The sequence below is a fragment of the Epinephelus moara genome, chromosome 13 (assembly GCF_006386435.1).
Source record: "Epinephelus moara isolate mb chromosome 13, YSFRI_EMoa_1.0, whole genome shotgun sequence".
In the NCBI taxonomy this organism is placed as follows: Eukaryota; Metazoa; Chordata; class Actinopteri; order Perciformes; family Serranidae; genus Epinephelus; species Epinephelus moara.
Window position 1 is genome coordinate 23279392 of NC_065518.1, and position 19016 is coordinate 23298407.

General features: G+C 39.6%; 1 protein-coding gene across 4 annotated transcripts in view; it reads right to left on the bottom strand.

Moving 5' to 3' along the window:
- LOC126399622 (myoferlin-like) overlaps positions 1-17005 on the bottom strand; it is a 33828-nt gene extending 16823 nt beyond the window's left edge. For all 4 annotated transcript variants that reach the window (XM_050059717.1, XM_050059716.1, XM_050059715.1 and 1 more), the window contains exons 1-12: positions 16806-17005; positions 15848-15903; positions 15380-15471; positions 5202-5310; positions 5010-5103; positions 4764-4921; positions 3657-3785; positions 3393-3455; positions 3263-3313; positions 3132-3162; positions 2121-2236; positions 1846-1972 (exon numbers count right to left, since the gene is read on the bottom strand). In XM_050059717.1, the coding sequence (XP_049915674.1) occupies positions 1846-1972; positions 2121-2236; positions 3132-3162; positions 3263-3313; positions 3393-3455; positions 3657-3785; positions 4764-4921; positions 5010-5103; positions 5202-5310; positions 15380-15471; positions 15848-15903; positions 16806-16893 (1114 nt within the window). In that variant the 5' untranslated portion in view covers positions 16894-17005. The remainder of the gene's footprint in view (positions 1-1845; positions 1973-2120; positions 2237-3131; positions 3163-3262; positions 3314-3392; positions 3456-3656; positions 3786-4763; positions 4922-5009; positions 5104-5201; positions 5311-15379; positions 15472-15847; positions 15904-16805) is intronic.
- Between the last annotated feature and the right edge of the window lie 2011 nt (positions 17006-19016).

A 19016-nucleotide genomic window follows, 5' to 3' on the forward strand; every position in this document is an offset into this window, starting at 1 on the left:
CTGAAATCAGAACACATTGGAAAAATTAATGAACTATTTTTCTTTTTTTAACAGTATGGCATTATACTCTTCTTCTATACTCTTCTACTTAGGTTATGCATTACTCAAATGCTAGGAAGAAGCCTGTGAACACTCCTGATTACTGCTGAAGGAAATATTAGAGGTTGTGACTTGTTACAAATATCTTGGTATTTGGCTTGATGACTCCCTGACTTTTTAACCCCTGGTTGCTAATCTCCTTACAAAGCTGACGCTGAAGTTAGGGGTTTTATTTCAGAAACAAGTTGTGTTTCTCCTTTGGAGGCTAGAAAAAGACTGGTTGCTACTAGTTTTTACTGGTTCTGGATTATGGTGATCTGTTGTACATGAATGCATCTGCACATTGCTGGCACATGTTAGATACTGCGTATCATAATTGTAAAGCCCTCAGTCATTACTGTACACTTTATTCCAGGGCTGGTCGAGCCATTTTTGACCTTCCGTAGGCTCAGTCTCTGGTATTTGTTCATTTATAAAGCCATACTTGGTAAACTCCTGTCATACATTTGTACTTTGATTGATCAGAGATCTCCCTGTAGCTACGGTCAAGATTTAGTTTTGTCTGGTCTTGGTGCACGGACTGAGCTGGGAAAGAAAGATTTGATGTGCTCTGCTCAAAGCTCTCATAAGTGCAAGGATGAATTAATCGGTTGGTTTTTGTCATTGTGCATAGGTGTTCTATTATTTCTACATGTTACTGTATATCTTTTATGTTTTTTATTGTGTGGTTGTTTTGAGTGTGACTTTTTTTTGTGCGCTACTGTCTTGGCCAGGTCTCCCTTGTAAAAGAGACTGTTGATCTCAACGGGACTTACCTGGTTATATATGGGTGAAATGAAATATAATAAATTAATTATTTAAGATAAGAGTAGGACTTAGGACTTTGGTGGCCTTAACAAATAGAAAGAAACATCACAAACTTGGGAGTAATTTATGGTTCTGATTTAATCTTTACTTAGGAATTTAACAAGGTCATTAAATCATCCTTTTTTTTTAAAAAAATCTCACGAATGTTGCCCAAATCTAATGCTGAAATACTCACTCATGCTTTTATTACCAACCGTTTAGACCATTGTAATTCCCTTTCCACTGGATTTCCTAAAAAGTCTATAAGAAAACTACAAACAGTTGAGAATGCTGCAGCCAGAGTAACTAAAACAAGGACAAGGACCACATTGCCCCACTGCCTATGACACCACACTGGCTATCTGTGTCTTTTAGAATTGATTTTAAAGTTCTTTTACTTGTTCATAAAGTTTTAATAACCTCGCTCCTCCATACATCAGAGATTTTCTTACATGTTATGTTCCAGCCAGGTCAGTGACAGCCTCCACTGCTTACTTTTAAATGTTTGTCATGTGTCCTGTAAAAGCACTGGTGAGAGTGCCTTCTGATTTCATGCCCTTAAACTGTGGAACTCGCTGCCTCGGGATATTAGAATGAAAAGTTCTCTGTATTTTTAAAAAAGGACATTAAAGACCTCTCTTTTAAACCTGGATTTTAATTTGGAGTAATGTGAGAGCCTTAGTTTTAAGTTTTAATCATTGGTTTCAATCATTATTTTATGCTTGGTGTTTATTTTATGTTATTCTATGGACTTCTATTTATGGATTTTTAATATTTTATAGTTTTATAGTTTTTAATTTTGCTATGTGAAGCACTTTGGGCTGCATGTTTGTATGCTTTATCAGTTTTGACATCAATAAAATGAGAAATAATAAAGTTTTAACAAGCTAAACTTTACACAAGACATGTTTTACATATATAAATTAATTATATTAATTCTAAATACGACTCTGGTCTTACTCTGGGGAACATCCTCAGCTCTGAACACCTTCAGTGACAAGGTGGCCCATCGCAGAGTCACCCCAGCCGGCAGCAGCAGATTACTCTCTATGTCATCCTGGTCGTCATTTGACTCCCTCTTCTCCACCTGCAGCGTGTGAGGCAGAAAGAACAGAAAAGAGACTGTGAGAGAGAGCGCGGGGCAGAGCCACCATATTTACATGAGGAAAGAGGAAGCAACCAGCGTCACTAAAAGTAATCTGTGATGGTGCAGTCAGTCAGTCAAGGAGTCGTACCGGAGGCTCATCCCCAGCTCCCACTACGAAGAGGCTGACTTTGAGGTAGCCTTTAGCCCCCGAGCTGGAGTCATCTGGGTCGTTCAGCAGAAGCCACTTCCTCATGACACAGTGGGCTGCAATGAAACACGTACATACATGTACAGCATGAAGGTCACTCAGAGTTCACTGACACAAGCAGCACTGTCAGGTAGAATGTAAATGAAAAGCACTTCACACCTTGTGCTTGTTTGCAGCTTACAGTATATATTATTTCCTCTCTAAGTTGTAAAAACTAACATAAGTGGAAAAAACAAAACAACAAAGTAAAACTGAAAAGGTGAGAAGACTTCTAATCATTTTAAATTATGAATTCTCTAGCAATTTTGCATATTTTTTCTTATGCAGCGAATAAACAAATAATGATTTGAGGAAAAAAGTTTGTTTAATTCTAATCAACCCTTCAAAAATTGATTTTTTGGCTGCTTGCGTGCAGCATTAAATGGGCTTTGTAGCCGATATGGCAAACTTTTTAGCTAACAGTTCCTTATTTACATCAAGAAAAGGAAGTTTCCTTGATTTACACATTCAAAAGATATGGAACAACATCATTGTCCTTTCGGAATTGTGTCTCTGGCCACCTAGCAAATGTAAATTTAACTCTAACTCTCCTTTTTGCTCTGTTTTGGTCTCCTCCAACTTCTGAAGAAAATCTAATAGTCAGGTTGGAAAACCGACGACGACCTAAAGACGTCAAAAAGCTCTGTAGAGTCGAGGAGAACTGCAGAGTCCGGTGAAAATGTGAGTTTATCACTATGAATGACACCACTCATATATCGATAATAGTTGCTTTAACAATAAATGAGAAAAGAAAAAAACATTTATCACATTTTAGAAACACCTGTTCTCCACATTATCAAACAGCATGCAAACCAACTAAAAATAGGATTTTTTGACCTCCACAAGCCAAACAACAGCACTCTCTGAGCAAATATAAATGACACACAAATGTGTAGTTTGTGACAAGCTTACCTGGTTCATCATACACATAACCAACGTCCACCTGTGTGTGAGAACAAAACCAGATCAGTAAACCTCATATGACATTAACCACACTCTTACTTAGTAACAATGATGTGAAGAGACAAAATGAGGCCAGGCACCTTGAACTCTCCCATGAGACTGTCAGCTCTCAGTGAATAGGAGTTATACACCTGCAGAAAGCGAATTCACTGTTTATTTATTTGTACGTATTGACAAGAGGAAAAGACGTCAAAATCTGTGTGAACTGACCCGGAAGCTGATGTGCTTATCAAACAGATCTGCTGGCAGCATGTGGACATTGTAGAAGAATATCTGCGAAAATACAAAACATGCAAGGTTTCAATAAAGATAGATGAAGGGAAAACACTTTAAGTGGACACCCAACACAACCTAACCCTTGCAAAATGATTTTAAGTGTGAGGTGAATCAACAAAATCCAAAGGAACACATTTCTATTCCATTTTAAATCTGTGCTGTACGTTGTATCTCTGTGTGAGACTGAAGTGAGAGTACCTCATCAAAGAAGGGGTTGTTTCCTCTCTTGATCCTCGTCCTGTGGGTCTGGTCGCACACATTAACCTTCACCACTGGTTTGATGTTGTTTCCCGACAACTGACGGGCCTCAATGATGCGGACACGAATCTGGAAGACACACAGCATCACAGCGGATTAAAGAATTTAACTCATGACAGTATGAGTCTATCTGAATCATGACCATGAGCATCTCAGTTTCTTTAAATACACTGTAGACTTTTAGCTATGTGACCAAAGTAACCCTAACCTAGCAAGAAATAACTATTGTGGCCACCCGAAACTAACATAAATTCTAAATTTAACTGGGAAAAAAAAAAAAAAAACTTTAGGTGGGTGATAATTCTTTAGCCGTGTAGTTTGTGAAGTATTTTCCAGTAGTTTATGCTAAAAAAATAAAAATAAAAAATGTATTTCTGACTGACTGTTAATTTTTCTGGCTTTTAAAAACACCATTTAGAGGGAAAGTAACCTACAAAAGGCAACCTGAGGTACAAGTGCATCGTTACAATTGCTGTCATGGTGTGCGCAGCTTATTTTTACATTTACGTGTTAAACTGGTGCTCATATGGTGGACAGCTTTTTGCATTTTTAAAATTTTCCCCACACAGTGTGTCACTGTCCTACTTTATGTGCCTTTGCAAATTTCCCCCCTGGGGTCAAATAAATTGCTTTGAATTTGAATATGGTTATTTTGTGATTAAATGAATGGAGGTCATGCTTGCGTGTGACCCTGTTATGATTCACTACAAGCATCCACTGCGGGTTTATTCATTTAAAGTAGTTAAATAAATGTGCAGACAGCAATGCATACTGCTATCGCTCCCCCCACAAACAGTGAGATGGATGGGCCAAAAGCAACACAGAATCAACAGTTTTTCTACAACTTCAAATGTAGGTCATCAGAATACTTTTAAAGACACTTTAACTATGTAACTGATCATGTAACAATGACTTTTAGCGTTTGATTTGGAGCTATACAAGAAAAGACTCAAATGAGTTCATCATCTGCATATAAAAACTTTGAAACAACGCAGCAGTTGTTGGGCTCAGCTGAAAATCGTGAACCCCTTTGGCCAAAACACTGACCTGGAAGTCCTGGGGTTTATTGGCCAGTCGGTGGCGATTCTGTGCCCTTGCTACCCGATTGCGAAGGTTAGCAGACTGACCAGGGGATGAGGGTACCCCAGCGGAGCCACTTTGCCCCCCATCTGGTTGAGTTTCATCCCCCTCCTCACCACCACCACCTAATTATCAGAAAAACAACATGATCAAATACCTGGCAATTTAATGCTTCCAGTAAACCTTTATTACTGCATCACTACATGAGCATACCAGCATCCACTGTGGCATCTCCTGCTTGAGGATCATTGAGGTTTGGGACAGCATTGGCTGGAGGATCGTAGCCAATAACAAGGTTGATTGTAGCCTGAAAAGAAAATGATTGGATGGTTTATTATTTCTTTTATTTCCTTAAAAAGAAAGTTAATCTGTTGCTTATATTTTCTAATTTATAAAGACACTTACTCCAATATTCTGTCCACCTTCATTGAGCAAAGGAACATTTTTGGAGGGTAATGATCTCATTTGACCTGTGGCAAGGTCTCTCAGAGAGATTTTGGCTGACCCAAGGAATCTGGTAGGAAAAAACACAGCAGGGAAACGTTACATACATGAATAGATTTGTACAGAGCAAAAATATAGCAAGAATGCAGATATAATCAAAAGGTGGGACAGCTTTATTCGTCAACTCAACATTCATGAAAAATGAATTGGAAATTTTCAATACTTTATGTATCTTAAAATAGTGAATCCTTTTATTCTGGACAGTATGTGCATCACCTTTACTGTGCAAGATACACACAGAGTATACAGGCCTAACACGTATGATTGTGCACTGCTCAAAAAATTAAGGGAACAATTTATTGTCACAGTATAACACCAAGTCAGTTAACCTTGAAGGATACCAATCTGTTGATTTAAGAAGCACCAGTGACTGTGAATCAGTTTCACCTGCTTTGGTGCAAATGAAAGCGACAACAGGTGCAACGGAGGTGCAAAAACAAGACAACCCCCAAAAGGGAATGGTTTTACATGTGGTGGCCACAGACACTTGCTCTCTCCTTCTCCTTCCTGACTGATTCTTCTCTAGGTTTGTGTTCTGCTAGTGTCCTTGTCACCACTGGTAGCATGAGGTGGTACCTAAAGCCCAATCAGGTTGCACAGGTAATCCAGCTCCTCCAGAATGGCTGTGATTTTCGGTGTGATGTTGAATCCAGCCCTCAGTGAGTTGATGATTTGGGTTTCCATTGACCATTGTTACTTAATTTTGTTCTCAACATATTATACGATGTACATCAGCAAAGATTTACAACTTTAATAAATCGTTCATCAAGATCTGATGTGTGATTTAAGTGTTCCCTTAATTTTTTTTAGCAGTGTATGTATATGTCAGAATATGGTTATGCATATAACATGTGTATACTTTTTCCTTTTCTGTGCTTTTTCTCAGATGATAAACACAGAAAACAAACACAAAAAAGATAAACACATACACGTATGTGTCCATGGTCAAATACTGTAATTTCATATGTGTATAACATGAACAGATTTAACGTAGCAAAACTCAGCCTGCCATTAAAGTGAGCTGAGATATCAGTAATTAGGTTTCAGAACAAACAGAAATGAAATGCTGTATGTGCACTCCGAGTCACACTCACAAAAGGGGCATATAGCAGGTCACCACCCAGAGCTAACAAACCCTGCCTGCTCAGACAAACAAACGCACCCCATGAGCCAGAGCACAGTCAATACAGCAGAGACGCTACCTGCCACTGATTCATGGTGTGTTTAAATCATCGGAGACTGCAGAACTGAGATGAACTAACCCCTCCATTTGAAGGTCATGTGAGCACCAGCTATAAACACAACCAGAGGTGTTCAAACACCTCTTATTTTTCCACTGGTCAGATAACAATACAGTAAACCTGACAAGCTGGCTGGAAATCACAGGAACTTCCTGATGACAAAAACATTATCCGTATCACACAGTGAGTCATTTGCCTCTGTGAACATTTCCTTATGGTTTGTTCATTACAACATTCCCTGAGGAATGAAGAAACATTTTAATGATGAAGTAGAAAATAAACAACAAATGAATCAAAAGGTTGTCAAGAAACGGCCGTGAGTAACGGATAAAAATGAAGAGGAGTTTCTATGAGATGTAACAATCACATTCCTCTGTTAACGTCTTAGGTATTTCAAGGACAAAATTAAATGTAAATGTCTCTCTGTCCCTGTTTGATCTGACTAACAATAATACTGGATTCTTGTTAGACAAGTACAGTGGCCTTTTCACGCTGTGTCAGTTGAATAAATGGCTCCGAAGCAGTTTGTTATTGCTTGTGGTTTGTTGCTGTGCCTGTTTTGGTGTGCAGCCAAAAACTACACAGCTCAGTGTGCGCCTTGTTTATGCCCGGACAGTTAATGAGTAAATATGAAAGCAACAACAAACTATTAACTCTGGGAAGAAGAAATATTCTCCAAATCTCAAATGTTGCCAATAAATAAATCATTCGACCATCCTGAACTCTTGAACTCTTACACCAACTACCTCAGTTTTTCTGTTATCTGCTTTTATATTTGCAGTATTTATTTAATATTTGCTATCCTTTTTTTTTTTGTAATGCTATTTTAGTCCTTGTATATTGCATTCTTTGTATCTGCACTCCTCCATTTTGTATTGCAACTGCTACAGGGCAGTTTCCCTCTAAATAAATAAAGTTCTATCTTATCTTTTTAGATGCCCAGACAGTTGAAGCACAGATGTTTCTTTTTTTTCCACCTCATTTATATCCATGGAGGCGGGCTACATAATAGAAACTCCTATTTGTATAATGCAATACTGTTCTACAGCACCACAAACTGCACCTTCAACAAAAAACATTAACATTCATGAAGGATTTTTTATTGCAAGACTTCATTAGTTTTACACAATGTAGATAAAGGAATGCAGTACATCATGTAAACTTTATCATTCCTTGGATGAACATATTATTTTGGCAGCATTCCTGATGGGAGGAATTTACCCAAGACAGAAACTCACTACGAACGCTAGATCCACTGACACCACTGTAGGCTCAGACTCGGATACATCCAAGACTGGCCAGAACAAGCTTCCAACTGGACCCAAACATTTAAAGTGATGTATTTCTTCCATGTTGCTAACAACTTTTACTTGGCCTGGATGGAAAATGTCATGAGGCTAAGAAATTTGCTATAAAAGACCCCCAACTTGACTTCTTCTGACAAGAAATTCCAAGGACAAAGCAAATACCAGGAGCATACATCGAAGCATTAGACCATAAAATCTGTGCTGCACTCCACTGTAGCCAAGCAATATAAATAAATAATTCAATGCACTTTATACAACTACTCAGACAGCTGCATATCAGGTTACCAAAAGTTTAGGTCACAACACAAATAGCTGGACAGTGTTTTGTTGGGAGGAGAGAGGATGAGAGTTATTGTTTTGGCAGCACTGCATCAGGAAGGAGACATGGGGATTCTCCATAGAGTCAGTGACTCTATAAACCTGGTATGTAGCCTTGACTCTCACTGGGTGACCAACAATGCTCAAGTGTAGTTTGGCGATGGCTTCTCAGCGATAATGTTGAACTTAATCAAAAAGTGGCCTCAGGTAGGATGTGACTCATCTGGTCTCCTAGGAATTTTTTCTCTGCAAACTGCCTCTTGCTCCAAACTACTGCCCCTTCTCATATATTTTTCACTCCTGTTTTCAGCTTGACTGCGTTCTGATAACAGCATTCAAATATGAAAAGGATTAAGGTATGATTGTACAGTATCAAACCCTGACTAGCACTGACATTCGCCTTAACATTTCCCAAAAGTCACAGGACAATTATTACCGCCCAGTACTGCATGTATGTTGTGAGCAGAATATGTAAGTCATGCTTTGACGCACAATTTTTCCCTTTGTTTTCTATGTAAACACAGAGGAATGACCATAACAGACACCGTGACTATTGCCAAGCCCTGAGTCACACCACAGCTGATTAAGTCCCAACCTACAACACTCACCCACAGACAGGGTAGAATTATGCGTATGGAGTTATTATTGGATGTAGATGCAGTTTTTCCCTTTGTCAGCCTCCTACAGTCAGACAACACACAGCAGTGCTGCTTGCCACTAAATTTGTAGCAGCTCCACAAGAGCAAGAGTGTCCTTGGCTGGGCTGCAGTTCAGAAAGTTAGCACCCTCCCCCTGTCATAACTAACTGTCACAGATCTGTTAAGATGGATGAGTGTTATGACACAACTCATCCCAGATCTGTAGCTAGGGTGTGAACATCACAGCTCTGTGATTATGCTTCATATTTATCAACAGAGATTTCAGCCCTGCAAGGCTCTAAAATCCAGGATTCCTTTCAACAAACAAGGTAGATTAATCATTTGGACAGACTCACTGACTCTGCATTTTATAAGACAGGAAATGGAACAATACTCTTATGGTTCTGATGCGGAAACACTTTTCCAGCCATTTCCTATGAAACATTTTAACCCTGGTTTTTACCATCCACACATTTAACCATTCCAAGTGTATTCATGCAGCACAGGTTAATATTTAATGGTAATGATAATATTTAGCTGGCCATTTCCCTGCCATGTTAGCGTTATCAAAAAACTAACCCCTGCAATGACTTCTAAAAGTCTGTAGCACTGTTGTGTAGAACTGAACAGTGTATTCATATAGTTCATGAACCTTATTTTAATGTGAAAATGAGTAGGAAAAAAAGCTCTTTAACAGTAGCATGCAAAGCAGTAGATGACGAGACATTTTGTGAAACTAGTTTAGGGTTAAAAATTAACTGTCTTTGAAGAGAATTCTTTCAGGTCCCATTCTGTGGCTGGTTCAGGGGAGTTTTATTCAGCATGCAGTGGACACAGAAGTTCACAGCAAGGGTGTAGAATTCTCTTTGACATTCAGAGCAAGGTTTTATACTATTATATCAAAGGCTAGCTGAAAACAACGGGCTGTAGGCTGAGCAAGAAGAGTGAACCGGAATCAGGAAACTATGACAGGATTATCTAACAATACAATTTAATACAATACAATTCTGATCAATCTTGGTGCCCTAATCCCTTCAACACCTCAAGTACCATTTTCCCGGATGAGTGGCTAAAATACACACAAGGGTTTATTAGTCAATGTTAGTCAGTTCAGAAGAACAAAGATACAACATGTTCTTCTTCACTGTCTAGACACTTTTGATTTCATTCACTTGAATGTCAGTCTGCCTGACTGAAACCTCTCTATTACTACTGGATGGATTGCCATGAAATCTTTACAAACATTTATGGTCCCCAGAGGATGCATCCCACTGACTCTGTTGAGCCCCTGACTTTTTTATCTAGCAGCACAATGAGTTTGTGGCCCAGACTAAAATATCTCAACAACTATTGGATGGATTGTTGTGAACTGCTGCAGACATTTAAGGTCCCCAGAGGATGAATCTTAGTGACTTTGGTGATGCTCTGACATATTCTCTGGTGCTTCCAAAGCTCAAAGTCAAACCTCTCACTTATGAAGTGAAATGAAGTTAATTTGTCAACTTAGATTTGGGAGCTGGGCCACACCACAACCACATTACAACAACAACAACAACAACAACTCTGATTACCAGCCAAGCATATACCAGGGGCCTGTTGTTCGAAAGAAGAATAGTAGAATTAACCAATCCAGGATAAGTGGAAAAGCGAGGCTGGACAAAGTCTCATAAATCCATTCTGGCTTAATTGGTTGTTCGAACGCCAAGCCAGGCTGAGGAGGAGCGGCTATGTCAAGCCAGGTGTAACTTATTCAGGTGAGTGTGCGTCCATGGCTTTCTTAAATAGACCACATGGGTCAATCACAGTTTCACTGATGCACCAATGGAGAGGACACGTGCGGCTTACTTCTCGCCCAGTGAGCAGCGTGTCATCATGGAGATTTATGAGGAGGTTAAACATATAATAACTAAAAAAGGAAACAGCAGCAATTATTAAGCAGAGAGAAAATGCGTGGCAGACAATTGCGGACCTACTGAACGCGTAAGTAATCTAAAAATATACACTTGCTGCACAAATGAATCTGTCATAATTACAATTAAAGTTCCTTTCACAAATTAACAGTTGTACACGCTACATAATGTATAAGAAGTCAGTGATGTGGTGCTCATAGAAAATATATTTGTAGCATGACACAGATGCTGAACAGCCTGACAGCCTGCCTGGAAATATAGCCTAGTGAGTATTGCCAATTGCTGTGATAATAGATATGTGTTTTACAGAATTCACAAACTGTCAGACAGCAATATGCAAGTCATCTACAGAAGCAGATAGGGCTGGCAGATGTGAAGCTCCAGTGTGAAAAGAGGAAGCTGCAGGACATGGAGCTTGATAGACAAATAAAAAAAAAACTTAAGGAAACTGGACTTGGAAATAAGAAACTAGAGAAAGAAGTAAGTGACTTTAATGCACACTGTAAGCATGACTGTGATGGAATGTATTAATCAATGTTATTCCTTTCTTTCTCTCCCCAGCTCCAATCAGACAGTGACTGATTTTAGTGTTTTTCATTTAAATAAAAATGAGGTCAAAGAATGTTGTGGTTTCATCTTCCTGTTTTCATTCATTAATGTAAAGTACACTGGAGTTATTGATCCAGTTAACTGGGAATGTTATTTGGGAAGGTCATACAGTTATGGAACCTAATAACCATCAATTGTGTGCTATGCCAAATACACCTCCTTGTATGCATATTGCAACAATTAATCCTTTTATTGGTAAGGATATCTGCATGTCAAAGTATCCTTGGGCAAGATGCTGAACCCCAGATTACTCCCAATATTGTATGCACCCTGTGTGGTAGACTGACGGCATTAGTGTGTGTCTTAGAATGGGTGAGTGAGCAGCTGCACACTGCTTAGCGCTTTTATCTTAAGCGCTTTATACTATATAAAAATAAAAAATTGAAGTAAAATCCTGCTATAAGCAGCTATTTAATAAAAACTGCAAACAAAGCAGCTATTTTAACAACCCCCTGCTATAAAAGCAGCTATTATAACAAAAAACCCTTCTATAAAAGCAGCTTTTTTAAGAACGAGAAACAAAAAACAGCTCTAAAACCATCTGTATGACGGTCATTGCACGGCTCCGTGCTGTGCGGCGCTGGGTTTGCGGACCCAGCAGTCTGCACAGGTAGCAGATCCCATCCCCCGAAAAGCGGTACCGCTCATACAGGTGGTCGTCATGGTGGAGCAACAGGTCCGACCTGTCCCGCAGCACTTGCTCGCGTCTAAATGCTCTGCGCACAATAAGTGCCTCTTCCTCTAGTCCTGCAACCTCATTCAAAAACGGACACGCCATTGTGAAGGAAGAAACACACACGTCATGTGCATGGGATTTTATATATTGCCCTCATCACTGACTTCATTGGAGACACCTGACGATGCTGATTGATTGACTCATTGATTGATTGACTGATTGATTCTTTCTTTTAATGACCACAGAGCCAGGCTGGTGGAATTTGTGTGCAGCTCATTGATGCAGGTTCCAGCACAAAGGACATTAAACATATAACATAGGCCTAGATATACAGACAAACACATTATCACACGAATAATTAGGCTATGACAAAAAGAACGTTTTAAATGTTAAATGTTTTTTTTATTATTGTAGGCTTAATGTATTTTGTTCAAAAATGAGGCAAATACGTACATAAGAACATGAAATGACGGTAAAACACATTGATTTCCGATCGCAGTGACAGCTGACTGGACAGATAAGGCACCAGGCTAAACTGAGCCTGGTTGTTGTTACACAGTGCACAGAATAAATCTCCATGGCAACATATGTACCTCTGCTTTCGAACAACCGAATCAACGCTAAATTAAGCCAGGATAACCAACATATCCCGGCTTAATCCCTTATCTAGGTTTCGAACAACAGGGCTCTGGTCAACCCATCCCGCTGTTTGTCTCAGATTTCTCGACCCACCCTCACTTTCCCTTTCTTTAACCCATCATCCTCCTTACCTTATACCTACCAACATTCCTTCATCCTCTCTTCCCTTCTCTCCTCATCTCTTCTTATTCAATCTGGTGCATACCTTTCCCATGTCTCATTTTAGGTACTGTCTGGGGGGCCTGTGATCAGCTTGGGTGGAAAAACGCCTGAGATGGAAACCCGACACTGAGTCTCCCTCTGCCTGATCTCCAATACATCCTCCCAGATCAACCTAACAGAAGACATCCCTCTGCCACCTTCACCCCCTACTAACATCCATTCACCAGTCCTCAACAACTAACAGCTCCTGAATAACAAATAAACATTTAAACGACACATTGTTGTGGCGTGGCCCTTGCTAGCAAAAAGTATATAAATTCACTATCTGATGGATTAACACAAAATTTTGTACAGAGATTCATAGTTCCCAGAGGATTGATCCAAATGACTTAGGTGAACCCCTGACATTTTCTTTGACACCACCATAAGGTTGGCATTTTTGTTTTTCATTGAAAACTCAAGTATGGAAAGGGTTGCTATTCATGCTCCCCAGAGGATGATTTGTAATTGTGTAGCCGCCCTGGTGATTCCCTGACTAGTCATCTAGCCTTCATCAGTCCAATATTTTAATTTATGACTGAATTACTGCAAAACTAATGACATTCCCTTCCAACTTCAGCTGTATTTGGTGTACTCATTGACAAATGCTAGCGTGCTAACACACCAGCATTACCTGCACTGGCATTGTTAGCATGTCAGTGTGCTGATTAAAGCATTTGGCTGAAAGCACAGCTGTGCTTAAGTAATTCCTCACAGAGCTGCTGGCATGGCTGTAGACTTGTGGCTGCAGTCTTGTTTTGGCCTGTCTGAAATACTTTAATGCAGCGGCTCTCAAACAGTGGGGCGGGCCCCCCTGGGGGCATAGAGTTACTGCAGGTGATGTGTCGATGACCAGGGGAGTGAAAGTTGAGTGAATATGAAAGTATATAAGATTATTATATATATGCTTGTGCTATAATACTAACCTTTATTTCACTAAAATTCAACATGCATCCTCTTATTAGTTGTATCTCCAACTATTGCTAATGATTGATTAAAAAACTTGTAGGACTGGGGGTTCATGAACTTAATTTTGGCTTCTGAAGAGGGGCATGAAGAACCACTGCTTTAACGGATCATGTGGTGAATATAAAATGGCTTTACTTCCGCAAATAACCTCTAAAAAGATTTAAATTAAAGCAGAGAGAAATTCAAACTTTGATCACATGTCACACCCAAAGAATAGGTTTAAAGGAAAAAAGACATTTTGCCCATAATTTAACTCATGAAATTCATTATAGGTAGAATTTAACATTCAGATCCTATGATGAAGACTGTGCTGCTATCTACACAGGGAGAACTTTGTCCTACCATGTCCTCATTCCTTTCTAAAAACCAATTAGTCAAGAGGACACCAATTGCTTCTTTCTGGTTCCCCCTTTCGTTGCCATGACGACAGGGATTACCCATAACAGCAGCTGGAAAACTGCTTAAGAAAGAGAGAAGTCCTTCTCTGCTCCCATTGCGTAGATCTGGAGGGAGTGTGGCTGCTGGGCCGGCCCAGTGGAAAACTTTACTCAAGTTAACATGGACTCAGTGCTGGAGAGGCACATTTGAAAGGCTCCACCCTCAGTTATGACTGTCCCATGCACTGGAGGAACTTTAACTTGATAAAACTCATGAACAGAAAAATATATATACAGTGAACATGGTGTGTTAGACATAAATTATAAAGAGATACTTTCATGTGTTTTGTTTTCTTATCATAGACGAGACTTTGATCATTGTAATTAGTGATGTCGCAGAAACATTCTTTGTGGTTGATTCAGATTGGTCCCATATGTGACTCAGGCTTTATATGGAAACAACAATCTTTAACTGTTTTTGGGCAACTTAGTGAGTATTTAGGTTTACAGCACCTCTCCTCACACAGTTTCATTCATACTGTATGCACTAGGATTGCACCACTGCAATGCTCTGGCAAGTAACTGCCAAGTAAAGTATTTTCCTTTAAGATTTGATCCTGTCCTCTGTGACACAGTACCACAAAAATCCAAAAGAGGGAGAGAACACAAACAGCAATTCATCCATTCATTGTTACCCAATCAGGATCAGCCATCCCACACAAGCCAGCAAGTCTCAGCATGGCAAGAAGGGTGTGAGGGGGCAGGAACAGCCAGCTACATAACTCAAATACAGGGTTACTATGATAGTATCTAACTTCTTGTCTATTAGAGTGACAGTGTTGATATTAATGTGTATCCTAACCAGCAGGTTGTGTACAAATACTTATGTTGCAGCCAAGGTACTTCAGATTGAGACTGAGCTAGTGACAGCTTATATTTGATTGCCTTGGTTGTATCTGAATAACTGTAATAAAAAAAAAACCTGACAGCCATACAAATGAAAAAGCGACTGTCAGCTAACCGTCCGCCTAATAAAAACAGACCCATTCTCCAGAAAGCCTTTGTTCAGACAAGAAGTTGTTTGCACTGTGATTCAGTAAGGTGAGGCACACATCTTCTCTCCCATCGCTGTGATCCGGCTTGTTGCACAAAAGCCAAAGCTAAACAGGGAGCTCGGGTTTGTATTGCACTTACTTATCTTTCCCAAGAGTTTCATAGTCTTTCACAACCACGTCTATGTAGGAGCTAGAGTCCAGCCCAATGCCCTTCAGATCGAACTCAAGCACCTGCAAGACAAGATGAGGGATACACAGTCCATCAGATATGGTACTTCAGCTTCTGTTATATCCTGAAGAAGCAAAATTGTGGGTAAATAATGACTTGTCAACTCAGCCAGTGCAACAAACTCTTAGACTTATCTACATCCATCACATTATCTTTTGGCATGGTCGATATGTACTGTGAGTCATATGATGTGATGTCACAGTACTGTATGTTTACCATGTGATGTGTAATGCTGCATTTAAAGTGGGGACGTCTTGTAATATATCATTTTTTCCAGCTTTCCTTAGAAGCTGATTGAAATTAACTCAGATTAAAAATCAAAGTAGAAGCGAGAGGCAGAAGTATGTGCACGTTTGTGTGTGTGTGATGGAGATTTACCTCGTTCCACACAGGGTTCAGCTCACTGTCGATCGCTTTTGTTTTCTTCTTCTCATCTGAAAGGGAAATATATTTGTGAATATTAATTATTCTACACTCAGTCTCTGCAGTTTGGGACACACAGGCATACCCCTATTATCATTTTACCCACTTGTTTTGTGGAAAACGTCAAATCACTGCTGTGTGTAAGTTTACATAGATCTTAATGCTTTGCAAAAAGAGTGATAGTTGTTTTCAGTGGGCTGCAGTGGCTGCCTTCACAGGGAAGGAGGGCTAAAATAACAGAGAAGCTGCCACACCTGTGGGTGATGATGATGACATGGGTACAAAGAAAACACCTGAGAACAACCAGGGCTGATTGCCAGGACTGTTTCCTCATCAGGGAGGCAATGCCACTCTCTATCTGATGCCATTTTAATTCAATAGCTAAAGGCTAACTTCCCTGCACCACCTAATGTGCCTTTTCTCTCCATGACATGTCTGAGCTCACCTGTACACGACAGGTCCAAGCTTGGTCCCTACCCAGCTGTGTTTGCATCTGGATGTGCAGTGACATGTTGGGAAAGTCTTTAATGATGCAATACTACTTGTGCAGATTAGGGTTTTTAAACATTGTACATTTAAACAGGGACTACTCTGACACTTTTGTCTTTAACTTTTCAATTATACATGGACAACTGGACTTTTAATTAATACACAAGTACAAGAACACTTAAGCATAACACTGCTGTATAGTTTATTTATTGGACTACCATATAAAATCACAGTAAAACTATTAAATCCATAAAATGACGTCATGCTAGATAAAAGTAAAGTGAATTGAGCAGCTATGAACTTCACATTAGTCTCAAAAGCTCACTTCACATGCTTCTTGATCCCCAAATAACAGGCTATAAGTGATTTTCCCCGCACAGCACACACACTTGAAACTTTAAAAGACTTTTAAAATGAGTCTTACCTTTAAAGATCACAGAGGTGATTGGATCAGGGCTTCCAACTTTCTTCTTAGGCAGACCTTTAGCCGACTCTACCACAACCCGCAACATGGTCACAAAAAAGGTAAAAAATGATTAAATCAGAGAAGTTGAGGAATTAAATGAAAAAAATAAAGTCTACACAGGATTGTCGTGCTTTGGCATCCTCACTGCCCCATCACTGAAGCAGACAGGGCAGGGCTGAGGAAGTATATTTCCGAGTCCCGTCTGTGAGAACAAGGGGGAAATAGGGGCGGATCACGGGGGTGTAATTATCCTGAGTGGAAGTCAGTGAGCTGCTGCTGCCATCGTGTGAGTACAGCTGAGAGGAGATGGCACAGACTGTATCACTGACAGAGGAAGAGAGGAGTTCCGTTTTTCCTCATTGAATCCAGAGCATTTACATATTGTAATAGCCCTAACGATTATTTTGTTTCGTGAATTCAATTGCGCCAGATGTTTCCTTTGTATTAATGATTCCTGCCAGTCTTTGGGTACACTGCCTCTGCATGGTTGAGCACTGATCAGATATTATGCCTCTGGCGCCATCTAGTGGCTGTACTGCGCAATAGCATGTATATTTGAGAGCTGACACGGGGGCACTAGGAGGAGGCGTTGCATGGGCAGGGACAGATTTCAACAAAAGCAGAAACAAAACAACAACAACAACAACAAATGCAATTGAAATTCATGACAACTCATTAACTCCACCTCATCCTCCACTTCACCATTAAAAAATAGTTTTTCTCTTGTGTGTCATAAAGTGGACTCCTGTTAGATATTTTGGCTGTAGCTCCATCTAGTGGCTGTACGGCGCAATAGCATATATATTTGGTTGTTGACACTGGGAGGGGCCACCCCAGCTCATAAATAGTCTGCCTTATCACTACTGGAAGGCTCTTTGTCAAGGAAAAAAATATCTGAATAATATTGCATGTGCAGGGAAACATTTCAACAAAAGCAAAACCAACCCCAACCAAAAAAATAACAAACAAAAAAACAAAAAACAGAGCATGTATGCAATTGAAATATACAGTATACTGCAACTTCTCAACTTTACCTCATCCTCCACTCCACCATGATGAATTTTTTGTATGTATCATATTATAGACTACAACTGCTATCACATATTTTGGCTGTGGCTCCATCTCGTGGCCGTTCTGTGCAATAGCATGTATATTTGAGAGTTGACTGGGAGAGCCATTCCTGCCTAAAAGTAGCCTACCTCATCACCACTGCAAGGCCTAAAAAAGCCTGAATGGCATTGCATTTGCAAAAACACATTTCAATGAAGGCAAATTAAATTAATAAATGAATAAATAAATACATTTCAAATAAAAAAAACCCCATAAATATACCGCAATTCCTTAACTCCACCTCATCCTCCACTCCTCTAATAAACAGCCTACTATACTATTACTACAAGGCTCTTTGATAATAATAACAATAATAATAATAATAATAAAAGGTCTGCTAGCACTGCATCAGTTGGGGATACATTTCCAGCAAACAAACAGAAAAAACCCAGAATATTTATGCAATAGAAATCTCATGAACCCCACCTCATCCTCATCTCTACCATAAGATAACTGTTTGTTATGCAGCCTAAAATGGACTACTAGTGCATTTTGTTTTGCATGCCTGTGTTGTAGAATGACGGTAAATTAACCTTGATTGTACAGATGCAATGTGTCCAGGAATGTGAGCTTACATTTCTTGCTTCTGTCTTTGCACTGCTTAATATCATTGCTGCTCCTGATTTCTACTGCATAATACATTATACCTTTGGAAACAATTATATTCCTGCCTCCTGATTTAACTGGAACAGAAGCTTAAGTCTGGTATATCTGCAGAAATGCTGACAAATGTGTCCTCCTGAGATGCCTGAGGTCACCCTCAAAGATTCACTAATCAATGCTATGACAGACCCTGCTGTAAAAAGGCGACATGGCAAAACAGGTGGCATTTTTTTCATCTTGCTATTTCCGCCTGTGGTTATCTCACTATAACAAGCCAAAATATGCTGGGAAAAAAGTATATTACTGTGTGCCATTATTTTCTGTTGTTCATTACTGGCCATTGCATCATATAACACATGTATTATGTCGATATCTGAGCCAGTTACAGTACAGGCTACTGGTGTGTGGAGGTCTAATATTAGACCAGGTGCAAGGATTTGCCCAGCAGACCAGACT